Raw genomic sequence first — 17,695 nt, 5'->3', positions numbered from 1 at the left:
GGAGACTTGATGGGGTGCTTGGTGCCATGGGTTAGTTGTTTAGGTGGTGTTGGATTGGTTGATGGGTTGGACACGATGATCTTGAAGGTCTCTTCCAACCTGGTTTATTCTATATTCTATATTCTTATGGACTCCCCCTCAAGGGATTTCTGGCATCTTACATCAGCATCTTGCCTCTGCCTGTCTCTGAATTGAGGGACCACCTGCTTCAGAAACTTGCTTGGAACTGTTCAACACAGTTAGGAATTCCACAGGGGAGGCAGGAATGAACTCCAGCTTAGTCACCTCTCTACTCTGTTCATAGTATCATAGCATCAGTCAGGGTTGGAAGGGACCACAAGGATCATCTAGTTCCAACCCCCCTGCCAGGGGCAGGGACACCCCACACTAGATCAGCCTGGCCAGAGCCTCATCCAGCCTGGGCTTAAACACCTCCAGGCACAGCGCCCCAACCACCTCCCTGGACAACCCATTGCAGGGCTTCACCACTCTCCTGGGGAAGAACTTCCTGTTGGTGTGAAGTCAGGCTAAAAGTGACAAATCAGTTTAAAAGCCCCCAAATTAAAATAACTTTTCTTGCCAGACTGTAGGTCTTTGGTCATGAGTAGCACCATGGGTCTACCCAGTTGAGTCTGCTGATGAGTATTCAGCACCATGGTGATGTCATGCCAGCTTTAAAACCAAAGTGCTGGCTGCAGCAAAGTGTCCCCAGGGATTTTCATGGATTCAGGGATTTCAGTGAATGGTTTATATTGGAAGGAACCTTGAAGATCATCAGGAAAACACAGGAAGGATCTGGAGGTGCTGGAAGGTGTCCAGAGGAGGGCCACGAGGATGAGCAGAGGGCTGGAGCTGCTCTGCTATGTGGACAGACTGATAGAGTTGGGGCTGTTCGGTCTGGAGAAGAGAAGGCTCTGAGGAGACCTAATTGTGGCCTTCCAGTATCTGAAGGGCGCTACAGGAAAGCTGGGGAGGGAATTTTGAGGGTGTCAGGGAGTGATAGGGCTGGGAGGAAAAGTAGAAATGGGTAGATTCAGATTGGATGTTAGGAAGAATTTCTTACCCATGAGGGTGGTGAGAGACTGGCAGAGGTTGCCCAGGGAGGTGGTGGAAGCCTCATCCCTGGAGGTTTTCCAGGCCAGGCTGGATGTGGCTGTGAGCAAGGTGCTGTAGTGTGAGGTGTCCCTGGCCATGGCAGGGGGTTTGGAACTGGCTGATCCTTGAGGTCCCTTCCAACCCTGACAGTTCTGTGATTCTATGACTTTGATGGACATTCTTGCAACTACAAATTCCCTGCCTGGGCAAGTCCCAGCTCAATAAGGCTTCACTCTCGAAAGAGTTGCACACTTAACTTCCTAGGACTACATATTAGCAACAGCACTTTTTTTTCCCTAATGAATCAGCATCCAAGAGTTGAGGAAGAGCAGCCCTACATAGCTAACAAATCCAGCAGTGAGAATCAAGCAGTGATTGCTGATAACAGAGGAAAAAAAGGAGGAAGTCTAAGGCGAACAAAATCTCTCTCATCTCCTGTTCACTGTCCCTGCCCTCTCCCACCCTTGCTCTGCAGCTTTTCCCTGGCAGCCACTGACCAACCACCTTCTCTCTCTCTCACACCACTGTAAATCACTCTGCCAGAGGCAAGGTCAGCAGTGCTGGAGTGGCTGATTAGCTTGCAGATCACAGCAGCTGGCTGCTGGCCACAGGAAGGGAAAGGGCACTGTGGGAGGTCGAGCTAGAGAAATTTATCATTTCAACACCACTTTCTCCCACAGACCAAACCTGAGCTTGAAGGGCAAAAGGCAAAATGGAGGAGAGATGCTTCCTTTCCACAACACACACCTGGGCACACTGATGTAAGATCATGAATCTAGTGGGGAAACAAAACTTGGCATCCATCACCTTTAAAAAGTTAATTTCATAGCATCATTACAGAATGTTAAGGGTGGAAGGGATCTCCAAAGCTCAACCAGTCCAAGCTCCCCACCAGAGCAGGGGTCACCTATAACAGGCCACACAGGAACACATCCAGGTGGGGTTTGAAGATCTCCAGAGAGGAAGACTCCACAACCCCCCTGGGCAGCCTGCTCCAGGCCTCTGTCACCCTCACAGGGGAAAAATTCTTCCTCATACTTATGTGAAACTTCCTCTGCCTCAGCTTCCACCACTGCCCCTTGTGCTGGCATTGGGCATCCCCCAGCAGAGCCTGGCTCCAGCCTCTGGGCACTGCCCCTGCACAGCTTTAGCAACAGCAATGAGGTCACCTCTCAGGCTCCTCCTCTCCAAGCTCCAGAGCCCTCAGCTCCCTCAGGCTCTCCTCAGGAGGAAGATGTTCCACTGCCTTCATCATCTTTGTGGCTCTGTGATGGACTCTTTCAAGCAGTTCCCTGAGGTCCTTCTTGAGCTGAGGGGCCAAAACTGGACACAATATTCCAGATGTGGCCTCACCAGGACAGAGTAGAGAGGAAGGAGAACCTCTCTCAATCTACTAACCTCAGCCCTTCTAACCCACCCCAGGATGCCATTGGCCTTCTTGGCCACCAGAGCACATTGCTGGCTCATGGTCATCCTCCCATCCACCAGAATCCCCAGGTCCTTTTGTCCTTCACTGCCCTCCAACAGGTCAGTCCCCATTAAAAAACCTGCCTTGACAGGATGCTCAAAACTCCTTTGTGGTTGTTTTTGGTCTGCCCTGCAGTGTGTGTCAGTAATTTCAGCTCAGGTGTAGCTGACCATATTCCTCCTCTTCATTTCCATTAAATTTGACATGCCTGAAGTAACCACTCACACCTCACAAATACCAAACAGCTTGGAGACTGCAGTGGAAGCCTTGAGAATGCCTCTTTTGGGAAGATAATTCTGAGTGGTTAACTCACAGCACTCAAACAACAAGTTCACAAACAAAAAATTGCCTGAGTTTCCCTCCAGTTAGTTATTCTCAGCAGCTTCCTTGCCCCAGTGATACCACACTTAGATGACCAGCTGTAAGGAAGAAAGCAAATCAAATGAGGTTAGCATTTGCAGGGTGTCCTCTCACCTTCATGGCTTTCACAGCCTGGGATCCAGAGTAATCAAATTCCCCTGCCTGACCGATTGACAGACCCCCAGATCCTAGAATGAGGACTTTGGAGACCTAGAAGTGTCAAAGAGCACAAATAGAATCAGTTGTATTGTAGTGGATATTGACATTAACAGAGGCTGGGCAGCACCAAACACTCCCAAACAAACAAAGCTGAAGCTCTAAAAGGAGAAGGAAAGTTACCTCCCAAAGCACTGCAGCTCTGCTCCTAAGAGCATTTCTGCTGGATGTCTCCCATCTGTCTCTGGTTAGAGAAGCCATGACTCATGCATAGGGCACAGACTAAATGGGTTTAACTGTATCATGTGCTTAAAGGCAGCCATACCTCACTTTGGCAGCCCACAAAGTCCTGCTGCCTTCTAAGATAGCAAAGCTCAGCTCACACCAGGAGCTTCAGACTAATTTGCTAAAGCTACAGAGCAGCGAGGTTATGCTGCCAGCACCAAATCCCACAGTCAGGGTTATCCCAGGGCACCTGGGGTTGCAGTTGGAAGGGGGAACTTTAGCCTAGCCCCTGACTGCAAAGACTGAGAGGAAAATAAACATGGAAACCATTAATCACCAGCAATGAAGCTGGGGAAGGGCCTGAAGAATAAATCCTTATGAAGAGTGACTGAAGGAGCTGGGGCTGCTTAGTTTGAAACAGAGGAAGCTGGGGGGGAAGCCTCACTGCTGTCTACAACTACCTGAAAGGAGGCTGTGGAGAGCTTGGTGCTGGTCTCTTCTCACAGGTGATTAGTGATAGATATTCCTAAGTTGCAGTTCTGCTTGTAAATACAGCTTCATTTGCTTCCAAAACCTTCTCAGCTGGTCTGGCAACTTATTTTGGGGGTAATGTTTCTCCAGATGAATGTTGGGCTATTCCCTCAACCCATCACACCTGGTAGCCTGCTGTGGGAGTGCCTTTCTTGGGAGAGCTACCAAGAAAACCACATGGAACAGCAGATCTCAGCACTTCCTCACACAAAAGGGAGTTAATAGCACAGGAGAAGCCTCCTTTGGCTTCCACAGGCAGCTTTTTGTGCCGTGTTTTGTGGTGTGGGTTCAGCAGGAATGGAAAGCTGCTGATAATGATGAGCATCATACACTGACCTCTACCCTGGAAGCTGCCCCTGCAGCCTTGGGCAGGACTGAGGAGATGGTGGTGCCTTTCCCTCTCTTAATCAGTGAAATGAAGGAGTCAAACAGGAACTGGAGAAAACAGACACACGTGTTGAATCACCAAACTGGAACTGAACACACCGCGAGCCAGGAAGGCAGAGCCAAACCCTTTGTGAGCTCAGGCCAGCAGCTGCTCTGCTGCCTTCAGAAGGCAGCTTTAAACCATCCACCAGAGGGGATCCTTACCTGAAATGTGTTTAACAGCTCTGACACATCTGACAAAGCTGCATTCAAGCAAGTGAGGTCCCAGCAGGAGAGAAAACACCTCTCAATCACATCTGCATGCTCTGCCTGTGTTTGCAGCTGGCAGTGCAGTGGCTGGAGGTGCATTCAAAGCTAAAGTACTGCAGAGTACACACTTGGACAGTTCTCAGCAGTCAGCTGGACTGGGTCTGGCTACAGAACTGGCATCTAAGCAGGGATAGCTAAACACCAGTTGTGCTACATCAGTGCTGTCCTTCCAGAGAAGATCCCAGAGGAGCAGTGTGAAGGGTGCTCCCACAGCCAGGTCAGGCAGAGGAGGCAGCATGGCCACCGTTGGTATGCAGTGGGACAGGCTTCCCACCTCACCTCTCACTTGCCAGAGGCTCTCTCCAGCTGGCTGCTGAGAATTCCCTATGGAGGGAGAACCAGTGGGTCCTACCAGCCTCTCAGGATAGGCATTATGGGATTAAACCCATCCCAGCAGTGGGAGAGCATAGACCTGGAACAGACACAGCTCAGGCTTGCTTGGAGCTCTCTAAGATTCAGCAGTCAGCCAGCCACGAACCTTCCTGAGATGCAGAGCTTTACTCACAGGGTTAATCAACACCAGCAAACTAAGACTAAAACAAGCACTTCTCTGCATTTTTCCTCTCTCAAGGAGTGATAAACAGTTTATTTAGGCTGAGACAGGCCTCCTCTGCCTCCCCCATCCCCTGCTGCTGCTCGGTCAGGCTCTGTGACTGTGCACTCAGTCGTTACTGAATTTGTGCCGAGTCACAGATGGGGGATTAGAATTTCATTTCACTTAGGAGAACCAGAGTCAGGAAGTGTGAATCCATTTACATAACTCTCCAGTAATTATCAGATTTGAAAGTGGAACTGCAATGTATTAGAAAGTTAATGATTTTATTACAAAGCATCTGGCTTCTAGTTGGTGGGGGTTTTTTTTTGCTGGCTTGATGACATTTTGTTTCCTTTCTGCACTCACCCCAGGTACAAGAGATTTGAGCCTGATCCTGCCAAGGCTTAAGCACTTCAGTAACTCTCCACACAGATAATCCCACCAAGCCTCCCAGCAAACCTGCCCTGTGAAGAGGATCACTGATCCAGAGCACGCAGAAGTCAGCAGAAGCCTTGTTGTTGATTGTAATTAGCTGCAGCTCAAGCTAAGCAGACAAAAGCCTATGCACGACTGGGCCCTCTGTCAAGCTCCTGACACTCCCAGAACCAAGGCTGCAGACCATCACCAGCTTCTCCTGCTAGCTGAGGCACAGCTTTGCTCCCTAGGCCAGTGGAAAGCAAGCCCAGAGCAGCCCTCAGACAGTACCTCCGTGTCCCTCGGCCCAGGGTTGGCATCTGGGTAGAACTGTGCTGTGAAAATGGGTCTGGCCTCGTGCATGATGCCCTGCAGGGATAGAAACAAATGTCTTAGCCACCTCCTTGCAAGGAAGAAGGAACAGCAAGCCACAGCTGAGCTCTGGAAACACTGAGGGCCAAAGGCCTGGCGTGGAGTCCCCCCAGGGATCAGTGCTGGGTCCGATCCTGTTCAACAGCAGCGACATTGACGACAGGACAGACAGACAAAGAGACAGATAGTGTCTGCTCAGCAAGTTTGCTGAGGATACCAAACTGGGAGGCTTGGCTGAGGCACCTGAAGAGAGCTGGGCAAAAAGGACACTGAGGGGCTGGAGCCTGTCCAGAGAAGGGCAATGAGGCTGGAGAAGGGCCTGGAGCACCTGGGCTATGAGGAGGGGCTGAGGGAGCTGGGGGTGTTCAGGCTGGAGAAGAGGAGGCTGAGAGGAGACCTCATTGCTCTCTACAGCTCCCTGAAGGCTCCCAAGGCTCCTTGGTGGCAAGAAACGGGAGCAGAGGAAATGGTTGCAAGAAGCAGCAAGGGAGGTTCAGGATGGATGCTAGGAAATATTTCTTCCCAGAGAGGGATCTTAGACATTGGAATGGTCTGCCCAGGGCAGTGCTGGAATCACACACACACCCCAGAGGTGTTCAAGCATCCTTGGAGCTGCTGGTTAGGGACATGGTTTGGTGTTGAGCCTTCAGTTCTGGGTGGAAGGTAGGACTGCATGAGCTTGGAGGTCTCTTCCAAGTGGATGTTTGCTGTGAGTCTGTGATGTCCTTAACTCACTTCAAACCCTGACACAGAGCCTGTGATCTCTGTCCTTGGTCTGCTTTCAGGGCTGTCATGAAGTGAGGGCACTGCACTGGACAAACAACAGCTATGAAGGAGCTAATCTGAGTTTGGAGACAGTGCTTGTAGCTTCAGCTGGAGTCAGGAAAAACAGACTTCTCATTGGCATGGCCTGGTGGCACCAAGCCCCATGATCGAGATTAGGCTGTCCCTGGCATTGCTCATGACCCCTGATTCCAGGTGTAGGTAGAGAAATCCCTCAACAGGAAATCCAGGAAACTGGTTCTGATACAAACTGCTTCCCTTTGGAAAGGACAAAGGAGTCCAAGCAGCTGCTGTGGAGCAACAGTGCCATCCAGAGCTCCAGGGTGGGATGCTGGGAAAGGAGAAGGCTGAGAGATGAGCTCCTGAGCACAGCTGACACCGTGGTGTGAGCTGCTGCCCTCAGAGCAGAGCAGGCCATCGGTCTGCCACGTTTTCCCTGCATGCTGATGTCCCCTCCAGTTACACACAGACATCCTTTCCAACTTTGCTCCATGCCTTGTCAGTGTTTGGAAAGCTGTGGTGGATCGAGGCCAGCCACCAAGAAAATGTTTCTTCTTCTTTCCAAAGGAGGAATGCAACAGAGTGCACAGGAGAGCCCATCCAACCCTGCTCCTGCTTGGGCATCCCATGCTAAAGCAACGTTGTTCCTGCCCCCCACCCCCTCTAGCTGTCCAGATTTGGGAGAGTGCTGCTTCTGTGGGGCTCACAGAAATGGGCCTTTAGCTCACACAGAAGAAATTCATGCTTCTAGATCCAGAAGACTCATGCCCAGCCTCATCACCTGCTTCATGCAAAAGACTGTCTCCAATCTCTTCAGCTAAAGCAACCATGAGAGACCTGCTGGTAAAAGGGGGGGAGCTGGTCAACACAGCTGAAAGGAAATCATCTCAAAACCTCAACCCCAGGAGCTCTGCATTTTCCCCAGCCTGGGTCTCTGTAAGGATAGAGAAACCAGCAACTGACAATCAGCAGTGACTCTGCACCCACCAGCTGGAAGTCACTGTACACCAGTACAGGTTAGGAGGGGATCTGCTGGAGAGCAGCACTGGGGAGAAGGAGCTGGCAGTGCTGGTGGACAGCAAGTTCTGCATGAGGACAGCAATGTGCCCTGGGGGCCAAGAAGGCCAATGGGATCCTGGGGTGCATTGAGAGGAGTGTGTCCAGCAGAGCCAGGGAGGTTCTCCTCCCCTCTACTCTGCCCTGCTGAGACCTCACCTGCAATATTGCATCCAGTTCTGGGCTCCCCACTTCAAGAGGGACAGGGATCTGCTGGAGGGAGTCCAAGGGAGGGCTGCAAGGATGATGAAGGGAATGGAGCACTGCCTGGTGAGGAGAGGCTGAGAGCCCTGGGGCTGTTTAGTCCAGAAAGGAGAAGGCTGAGAGGGGATCTGATCAATGTCTATCAATATCTGAGGGCTGGGAGTCAAGAGGGAGGGGACAGGCTCTGCTCAGTTGTGCCCTGGGATAGGACAAGGGGCAATGGATGGAAACTACAGCACAGGAGGTTCCACCCCACCATGAGGAGGAACTTCTTCACTGTGAGGGTCACAGAGCACTGGAAGAGGCTGCCCAGAGAGGTTGTGGAATCTCCTCTGGAGGCTTTCCATCTCTGTCTGGATGTGTTCCTGTGTGACCTGTGCTGGATTCTATTGTCCTGATCTCTGGACTCAGAGATCTCCAGAGGTCCCTTCCAACCCCTAACATCCTCTGATCCTGTGACAAGCCCTGAGACAACAGAAACTGAGTGAGCACTACCAAACAGAAAACCACAGAAGCGAGCAAGGCCACTGAAGGGAAACCAGAAAGTCAGTGTTGCAGTCCCAGTCTGGGCTGGTGTGGAGAAGAGTGGTAATGGCTCACCCCCTTCTGGCCTGCCAGGCAGGGCCCCAAGCAGAGCAGATGGTCAGAACACCAGGTTTAGTCCAGGTAACTAATGGTGATCTAAGAGCAGGGTTCCAGGGGGTGAGATAAAGAGGGAGAGTGAATCTTTGCTCACTCCAGACTGCTCTCCAGGGGGGGTGGTAGTTTTAGGCTATGCCTTTAAAAACCTTTTCAGAGATCTTGAACAGAAAGTAGTAAAATGTAAATCAGTGTAAAAGGGAAAAGAATGATAATGCAAAGCAATGCCATTGAAAAGATAAGGGACTTAAGCTAGTCATGTAAACAATTTCTTACTGCTTCCTCAGGCTGGCAGATGCTAACTTGCTGCTGCCTGACCTTGGCTGCACTGCTTTTGTTGTGACTGGTATTAACTCCTCTGCTTCTGGCTGTTCTCCTTTTGGTACAGGGGGTCAAGGAGAAGGCAAGGAGGGAGAAGCTAGTAGCTTCCCCTGGTCTTTGTGCTGTTTATTAATTGTTAATACCTGTAAATGTTGTAAATCCTGTGTCTATTGTACATACCCATTGCATTCCATTGTAGATTGCAGTTCTGCTTGTAAACACAGCTTTCATTTGCTTCCAGCTGAGCTGGGCTGGCAAAGATAATGGTGGGGGGAGGGGGGGGAGGTAGGGAATTCTCAACCCACCACAAAGTGTCTGGGAAATATGAGCTCACCTCGTTCGTTTGGTCATTGGCATTCACAAAGAGAGGTTTCCAGCCTGGTGGAAGGGTAGAGGTGTCAATGGCATAGCCATGGTTCTGAGCAGTGATGACAGCCTGGCCATTCACTGCATTCAGGACAGGCTGGTTCTGCCCCCTGAAAGAGAACAGAGGACAGCAGTGCCAGATGTGTGCCAGTGCCAGCTAGGCAGAGCTGCTAAGCATAGCCGGCAGGGCAAGGGAGGGGATTCTGCCCCTCTGCTCCACTCTGCTGAGACCCCACCTGGAGCACTGGGTCCAGTTCTGGAGCCTTTATTCCAGGAAGGATCTGGAGGTGCTGGAAGGTGTCCAGAGAAGGGCCACAAGGATGAGCAGAGGGCTGGAGCTGCTCTGCTATGGAGACAGGCTGAGGGAGTTGGGGCTGTTCAGTGTGGAGAAGAGAAGGCTCCCAGGAGACCTTCTTGTGGCCTTCCAGTATGTGAAGGGGGCTACAGGAAAGCTGGGGAGGGACTTTTGAGGGTGTCAGGGAGGGATAGGACTGGGGGGGATGGAAAAAAAAAATAGAAATGGGTAGCTTGAGATTGGATGTCAGGAAGAAGTTCTTCCCCATGATGGTGGTGAGAGACAGGCAGAGGTTGCCCAGGGAGGTGGTGGAAGCCTCATCCCTGGGGATTTTTCAGGCCAGGCTGGATGTGGCTGTGAGCAACCTGCTCCAGTATGAGCTGTTCTTGCCCATGGCAGGGGGGGTTGGAACTGGCTGATCCTTGAGGTCCCTTCCAACCCTGACAATTCTGTGATTCTAACTCTGGGGCTATGCACAGCAGGTCAGCAGGAGCTGTTCTATGCTGATAGCCATTCTCAAGATGTGACATCCTAGGAGAAACTTCCAATTTGATGGGGACAAATGACACCAAATGCTTTCCAGACATCCTCAGGAAAAGTAATGCATGACACTAACAGCTCAAACTAAAGGCAAGGAGAATGGCTGGACTGAAGCAGCAACGCTGCTGAGATGCAAGCTCCCAAGAAGGCAGTCCCGCAGCAAAGCACTGCTGCTCTGTGCCCTGCTGCAGTGCTGAGCTGGTGTAACTGGGCCCTGGGAAGCAGAGGGGCTTGCCTCACCTGTTGGCCACCTGCATCTTGTAGGAAGTAGCTCCAGCTGCTATCCCAGTGATCAGATTCCCCATGCTAATTCCAAACAAGGGCTCCGGCCGGTCGCTCTCCAGCACCTAAAATGAAAGAGTTCTCAAGAGCTGCTGCAGTGGCTCTGCTCAGCAGCTGGACCACAAACCATGCCAGGGGGGCAGCTTTAGGCTGATGCCTAAGGAAATTTTCCATAGATCTTGGGAAGAAAGTGGTAGAAAATGTGCCTAAGAAAATATTCCATGGATTGAGTAGGAAAGTGATAGAGTGCAAAGAAATTGTCCAAGTGCCAGGGGCTGCACTTTGGCCACGGCAACCCCATGCAGAGCTACAGGCTGGGGTCAGAGTGGCTGAGAGCTGCCAAACAGAGAGGGACCTGGGGGTACTGGTGGACAGCAGCTGAACGTGAGCCTGCAGTGTGCCCAGGTGGCCAAGAAGGCCAATGGCATCCTGGCCTGGATCAGGAATAGTGTGGCCAGCAGGAGCAGGGAGGTCATTGTGCCCTGTACTCAGCACTGGTTAGGGCACACCTTTCAATCCTGTGTCCAGTTCTGGGGAACTCAGGTTAAGAAAGATGTTGAGATGCTGGAAGGTGTCCAGAGAAGGGCAAGAAGGCTGGGGAGGGTTTGGAGCACAGCCCTGTGAGCAGAGGGAAAGGATGGCAGCAGCCTACAAGAGAGACTTTCCTCTTCTCCTATGCTTCAGAGAGAAGTCTCAGAGCATAGCCTGATGCCCAGGTGTGCTGGAGGAGATGAAGCAAGGACACTACACTACAGCCAGAGAGTGTGAGACAGAGAGGAGTGCTGTGAAACTGGGGCTGCTCTTTCACCAGGTCCCAGAGCTCCTGAAAGAGCACAGTGTGCCTTAAGGCACCAGGAAGCTAAAGGTGGTAATTGTATTTTGCTGTAGATTGTTCACCAAGGTCCTCACAGCCTTTTTGTGGGGCTTAGCCTGGAGACAACTCCCAGCCAGCCAAGCTGAGGAATATCCCAGGCAGCTGCAACGACTGGAGGGACATGTGGTCTGTCAGATCTTCGTGCAACCAACTGCTTAGATTTCAGGCACTTGAAACAAAAAGGCAATTAGACAACAAAAAGTGGCCTAAGGGTTCTTACACTGTACCTTTCTGACATTCTGAATCACCTCCTGGGCCTTCATGGGGTCCCCTGGTCCTCCAGAAATGATAAGGCCATCATACTCCATGCTGGTGAAATCGTGGTCCCACGGAACCAAGTGCACCTCCGCACCTCGCTGGGGAAAGAGAAGACGCAAGGGGACAAGAGATGAGGGGAGGAGGGCAGCAAATATCTTGGTGTCAGGAGGTTGTTGTCATGCTCTTGTGGCCCAGAGGGTGAGCTGGGTTTCAGTCATCCTTTTGCCAGGGAGGTCCTCACTCCACTGCCTGGTTATTTCCACAAAACTGGTAGGCTTAGTGTCTTAGAGGCACCTCGGTGTATGCCAAGCCAGCCTGAAACTCAGTCCTGAGATCCAAGCTACCTAGTGGAAGGCACAATGAGAGTGTAGGCATGCTGGAGCAGTATGTCCACTTCTACAGAGTGGATCTGGGTTGGGCCAACCCCAGGCACAAACCCAGGCTGGGTGCAGAGGTTGCTCCAGGCATGAGGCTTCCACCACCTCCCTGGGCAACCTCTGCCAGTGTCTCACCACCCTCAGGGGGAACAACTTCTTCCTAACATCCAATCTCAATCTACTCACTTCTTGTTTTGCTCCATTCCCCCCACTCCCTGACACCCTAAAAAGTCCCTCCCCAGCTTCCCTGTAGCCCCCTGCAGATACTGGAAGGCCACAATTAGGTCTCCTCAGAGCCTTCTCTTCTGCAGACTGAGCAACCCCAACTCCCTCAGTCTGTCCTCACAGCAGAGCAGCTCCAGCCCTCTGCTCATCCTCATGGCCCTTCTCTGGCCTCACTCCAGCACATCCAGGAACAGCAGAGAAACTCAGAACTGAGGAACCACAGGAGGTCAGATGGTCCAATCCCTGCTTTGAGCAGGGATGACTTCAACTTTAGGAGAGAGATTGCTGAGGGCACTGCTCAGTTGACGTTTCAATCTCTTCAAGGATGGGACACTGCAAAACTTTTCTGGGCCCCTCTCACCCATTCACCACCCTCCCTGGGAGACTCTTTCACCAGAAGTTTTTCACCAGTGTAGGCTGACCTCCTTTGGTTGTCCTTTAGAGAAGCTGTGTCTCATGTTTTGCAGCTCACCTTCCAGGAGTTCTTCTCCTGGCTGAGAGGTTGCTGCACGGGTCTGGTGCAGCCACTGCTCTGAAGGCAGCTGCTGGGCAGGTGCAGAGTCCATGGGACTGCAAAATGCTTTCTAGCTGACCTACTGCATGCTGCCTAGAGCCAAACAGTCACATTCCATGGGTGCCAAGAACAAGATCCTCTCCTTGGCACCCTGGGATTGGAACATGTTGCAGAAGCCACCTCTGCTTGGGAACAGATTTTAGCTTAGATGTGTGGTTGGGTTTGACTGGGTAAGGGATTGGTAGCAAAGAGTATAAAACACAGCCACTCTGAGCTATAGGCACTTGGGATTGGGATTTGGGTTAGGAACAGCTGGGGGGGTGGTTAGGGCAGCTAGACACTTCTGCTTCTGTTAGTTAGCTACTTCTGGTCAGGGCTTCAGTGTAGGGATGCTGCTAGGGCTATGCTCAGGATTTTTGTTGGCTGCTTTGTCTGTTAAGGGCTTCCAGGATATTGGTTGGTAAGGATGCTCTGAGACTCTGTACTGCTGGGGATTTTACAGTGCAGCAATAAAGGACTTCAGGGAGGACTTCTGAGATTCTCTGCCCTCTGCATTTCTGGATTCTCCTTGCTGTGCACAACAGGGTTCCTGCCTTCATTCATCACCCAATGGCCCCTGGACCAGAAGAGCAACACAGGTCCTCTCCTTTACCCTCCCAATAGAGCACAGCAAGCTCAGAACACACAGAACAAGTCCCACGCCATGCAAAGCATCCTAAAAACTGCACTTCAGTTTAGGAGAGCTGCTCCTGGAATGGGGTGTGCCCAGGTGGAGGACAGGTGAGGCTCCTACCAGAGCCAAACAAGAGCTGAAAGGCACAAAGCCGCGACCAACCTTCACGAGCAGCCGGATGATGTTGTGCTTCAGCCCACAGTCCACAGCTACAACTTTCATTGCATTCCCTCTGCCATAGACCTTGACTTCCTACCAAAACAAAAAAGAGACAAGCCAGGCTATCAAAGACACATCACTCCCTACCCATAAAACACAGGGAAGGTGGGTGGCACAACTGCTCCAATACGTGGCACTGCACAGTCAGTTCAAGAGTGTTCAAGAGGGGCTTGGATGTGGCACTTGGTGCCATGGTCTAGTTGTGAGGTCTGTGGAGACAGGTTGGACTTGATGATCCTTGGGGTCTCTTCCAGCCTTAGCTATACTGTGAGACTGTAATTTACAGGGAAATCTCCAGGAGTACTGCAGACATCAATGCTTCCTTCAGCTGCCTGGGGAAGCAGAAGCTTTGGTGCTCTTTTAAATACCCTTGATTACAGCAGCAGCAAGCCCTAAGCTACAGACTTGAGGATGTGTGGCTGGAAAGCTGTGACTTGGAGCATGGCACTGGGGGTTCTGGTTGACAGTCACTGATCATGAGCCAGCAGTGCCCAGGTGGCCAAGAAAGCCAATGGCAGCCTGGCTTGGATCAGAAGCAGGGTGGGCAGCAGGGACAGGAGGTGACCATCCCCCTGTGCTCAGCACTGCTGAGGCTACACCTGGAGTGCTGTGTTCAGCTCTGGGACCCTCACTCCAGGAAGGACATTTTGAGGGGCTGGAGAGTGTCCTGAGAAAGGCAACAAGGCTGGAGAAGGGCCTGGAGCACCTGGGCTACAAGGAGGGGCTGAGGAAGCTGGGGGTGTTCAGGCTGGAGACGAGGAGGCTGAGGGGAGACCTCCTTGCTCTCTACAGCTCCCTGAAGGGAGGTTGGAGCAAGAAGGTGACAGCTTCTGCTCCTTGCTGGCAAGGGACAGGAGCAGAGGCAATGGTTCCAAGCTGCAGCAGGGGAGGCTCAGGCTGGATGCTAGGAAATACTTCTTCCCAGAGAGAGTTCTGAGACATTGGAAGGGTCTGCCCATTCATCTTCTCACAGAGGTTCTCTGAGAAACTTAGTGTCACATGTCAGAGTCCCTCCAGCAAACTCCACTCTCCAGTTCACAAGGTGTTTTGGAGACCCCTTGATTCCTCACCACATTCATCCTTAAAACACAGCTCATGCTTTAAGGCAAGCAGCCATTCTTGCCATTAGTTCTTCTTATGTTGGATAATGTCCATCATCCACTAGGTCTAACTAGATCCCCAAGACTTCTCTAGTCTGTAGCACACAACCAAAGTGCTGTTCAGCCAACATTCAGCTCAACACAGCTCATTTTACATCTTCAACACTGCACAGCAGGAGCCATGGGGGTTCTGCAGGGATGGTGTTGAGCTGACAGCCCTTCCAAGGCCTCTGTGGCTTAGGAAAGGTCCCCAGATTGTCTGTTGAGAAAGACTGGGCAATCCCCAGAGCAAAGAGGGAGCAGCTGCTATCTGGAGTGTACAGCCTTGGGACTGCAGAAGAGCTTCTCACCTTGGTTGAAACTTCTGCAATCAAGTTTTGCTTGTTTGGGTCTGCAAACTCCACAGGCTGACCTTCAAATTCAATCTTCCCAAGGAGGGTGCCCTGAGGAAATACAGCAGTAAACAACAAAGCAGGAGCAAAGGAGAAGCTGTGAACACTGGGACAAGGTGCTGACAGGCACAGCAACTGGAACAGCTGCTTGGAGGTGGTTTCTTAGCATCTGATAACCCTTTCCAGCCTCCTCAGAAGCTTAGGAGCCCTCCTCAGTATCATAGCTCTGTTTCAAACCCCTCATTCAGGGAAGAATGCTATTGACAGCAGCAAGATTTGTTACCAGGCAGTCTGGCAAGCTGTCTGGTGACAGTGACATGGGTTGACTTCCAAGAGGATCAGAATCCCCAGGTAACTGCTGTGTGGACTTGAGAATAATCCAGAAGGCACTGTGCAGCTTTATTTTGGATTTGGAAACCCACTGTGAGGTCTTCAGCCACCTCCTGTGGATAGCTGCAAGGCAGCAGAGCTGTGTGGGAGGCAGCTCAGCAGAGCTGTTTAATGAATAAACTGTTAAAAAAGAAACCACAATAAAACACCTCCAGCAAGCTTGGCTCTGGTGCTGTTACCACCTCACAGAAGCAGCAGCACATCCTCCTCACAGGATCACAGGATCAGAGGATGTTAGGGGTTAGAAGGGGCTTCTGGAGATCTTCCAGTCCAACCCCCCTGCCACAGCAGGAGCAGAGAATCCAGCACAGGTCACACAGGAACACATCCAGACAGGGAGTGAAAGCCTCCAGAGGAGGAGACTCCACAGCCTCTCTGGGCAGCCTGCTCTAGGGCTCTGTGACCCTCACAGTGAAGTTCCTCCTCATGCTGAGGTGGATCCTCCTGTGCTGTAGGTTATATCCATTGCCACCTATCACAGGGTGCAACTGAGCAGAGCCTGTCCCCTCCCTCTTGATCCCCAGCCCTCAGCTATGGATAGACATTGATCAGATCCCCTCTCAGCCTTCTTCTCTCCACACTAAACAGCCCCAGGGCTCTCAGCCTCTCCTCACCAGGCAGTGCTCCAGTCCCTTCAGCATCCTTGGAGCCCTCCTGTTCATTAAATTTCTCAGTGAAAAAATCCCTGCTATGGCTTTGTCCCACTCCTGGAATAAGCCCTGGAGCAGGCTGCCCAGAGAGGTTGTGGAGTCTCCTTCTCTGGAGCCTTTCCATCCCTGTCTGGATGTGTTCCTGTGTGACCTGTGCTGGATTCTCTGCTCCTGCTCTGGCAGGAGGTTGGACTGGAAGGTCCCCAGAGGTTCCTTCCAACCCCTAACATCCTGTGACCCTGTGATAAACCAGAAGCTCTCAGTCCCAGTATGAAGGCCACTACTACCACACAGAGCAAATAATCAGTCTGGATGCTGATCCACTGAGCAGTGTGCCTAAAGAAAGCAGAACACTTATTGCCATTCCTATGGTGTAGAGCTGCACTTGTCTGCTGTCTGTGTGAGTGGGACACCACCCTGGCTTCCCACAAGAATTCATCTCTACAGCTCTGTTCAAGCTGTATTTACAAGCAGAAGTACAATCTACTCTGGAATGCAAGGAATCTGTGCAAAATATACAGGATTTAGAATATTTACAGTTATTAGCAATTAATAAACAGCACAAGAACCCCCCTGGTCAAGGACCAGGGGAAGCTGCTGGCTTCTCCTTCCACACTTACATAGAACAGGAAACCCAGAGCAGAACCAGGGGCAGGAGTTGATCTGCTGGAGGGTAGAGAGGCTCTGCAGAGGGACCTGGACAGGCTGGACAGATGGGTAGAGGCCAAGGGCAGGAGACTGAACACATCCAAGTGCCAGGTGCTGCACATTGGCCACAGCAACCCCAGGCAGTGCTACAGGCTGGGGTCAGAGTGGCTGAGAGCAGCCAGGCAGAGAGGGACCTGGGGGTGCTGGAACACAGCCCTGTGAGGAGAGGCTGAGGGAGCTGGGGTTGCTTAGCCTGGAGAAGAGGAGACTCAGGGGAGACCTTCTTGCTCTCTATAACTCCCTGAAAGGAGGTTGTAGACAGGCAGAGGTTGGTCTCTTCTCCCAGGCAACCAGCACCAGAACACGAGGACACAGTCTCAAGCTGTGCCAGGGGAGGTTTAGGCTGGAGGTTAGGAAGAAGTTCTACCCAGAGAGAGTGATTGCCCATTGGAATGGGCTGCCTGGGGAGGTGGTGGAGTCACCATCATTGGAGGTGTTCAGGAGGAGACTTGATAGGGTGCTTGGTGCCATGGGTTAATTGATTAGGTGGTGTTGGATGACAGGTTGGACTTGATGATCTTGAAGGTCTCTTCCAACCTGGTTTATTCTATTCTATTCTATTCTATTCTATTCTATTCTATTCTATTCTATTCTATCCTATCCTATCCTATCCTATCCTATCCTATCCTATCCTATCCTATCCTATCCTATCAGGGCATTGCCTCCCCTGTACAGAAGACACAAGGCCTTTGGAGGATGTGAGCAGCTTCTGAGGTCAAGGCAGCCCAGCAGCAGCATTGCTACCCCAAGGTTTGCTCTGCTGTCAGGAAAAGGCCCCAGAAATAGCAAAGTTAATGCAGCTGGATGAGGGGAAGCAGCTCTTACCTTGCCACGGATTAGTTTGGAGAGCATTCTGGTATCAATCCCATAGAGTGCAGGCACCTGGGAATAAAAACACAACACAAGAGAAGAACAAGTTAGAGAGCAAGCAGCTAAGACAGCAGAGAACAAGACAGAGGAAGACAGAAGCCAGATGA

At 51.5% G+C, this 17,695-nt stretch overlaps 1 protein-coding gene across 1 annotated transcript in view; it reads right to left on the bottom strand.

Moving 5' to 3' along the window:
- The window catches only part of CPS1 (carbamoyl-phosphate synthase 1), a 119,615-nt gene that overhangs the window by 84,503 nt on the left and 17,417 nt on the right, over positions 1-17,695 (bottom strand). Inside the window, exons 5-13 of the mRNA XM_054177026.1 lie at positions 17,544-17,600; positions 14,929-15,021; positions 13,422-13,511; positions 11,440-11,568; positions 10,297-10,403; positions 9,190-9,331; positions 5,772-5,849; positions 4,172-4,270; positions 3,038-3,133 (exon numbers count right to left, since the gene is read on the bottom strand). Coding sequence (XP_054033001.1) covers positions 3,038-3,133; positions 4,172-4,270; positions 5,772-5,849; positions 9,190-9,331; positions 10,297-10,403; positions 11,440-11,568; positions 13,422-13,511; positions 14,929-15,021; positions 17,544-17,600 — 891 coding nt within the window. The remainder of the gene's footprint in view (positions 1-3,037; positions 3,134-4,171; positions 4,271-5,771; positions 5,850-9,189; positions 9,332-10,296; positions 10,404-11,439; positions 11,569-13,421; positions 13,512-14,928; positions 15,022-17,543; positions 17,601-17,695) is intronic.

This window comes from Dryobates pubescens, chromosome 37 (assembly GCF_014839835.1).
Source record: "Dryobates pubescens isolate bDryPub1 chromosome 37, bDryPub1.pri, whole genome shotgun sequence".
In the NCBI taxonomy this organism is placed as follows: Eukaryota; Metazoa; Chordata; class Aves; order Piciformes; family Picidae; genus Dryobates; species Dryobates pubescens.
The sequence above is the reverse complement of the archived record's forward strand: the minus strand, read 5'-3'. Positions and strand labels throughout refer to the sequence as shown.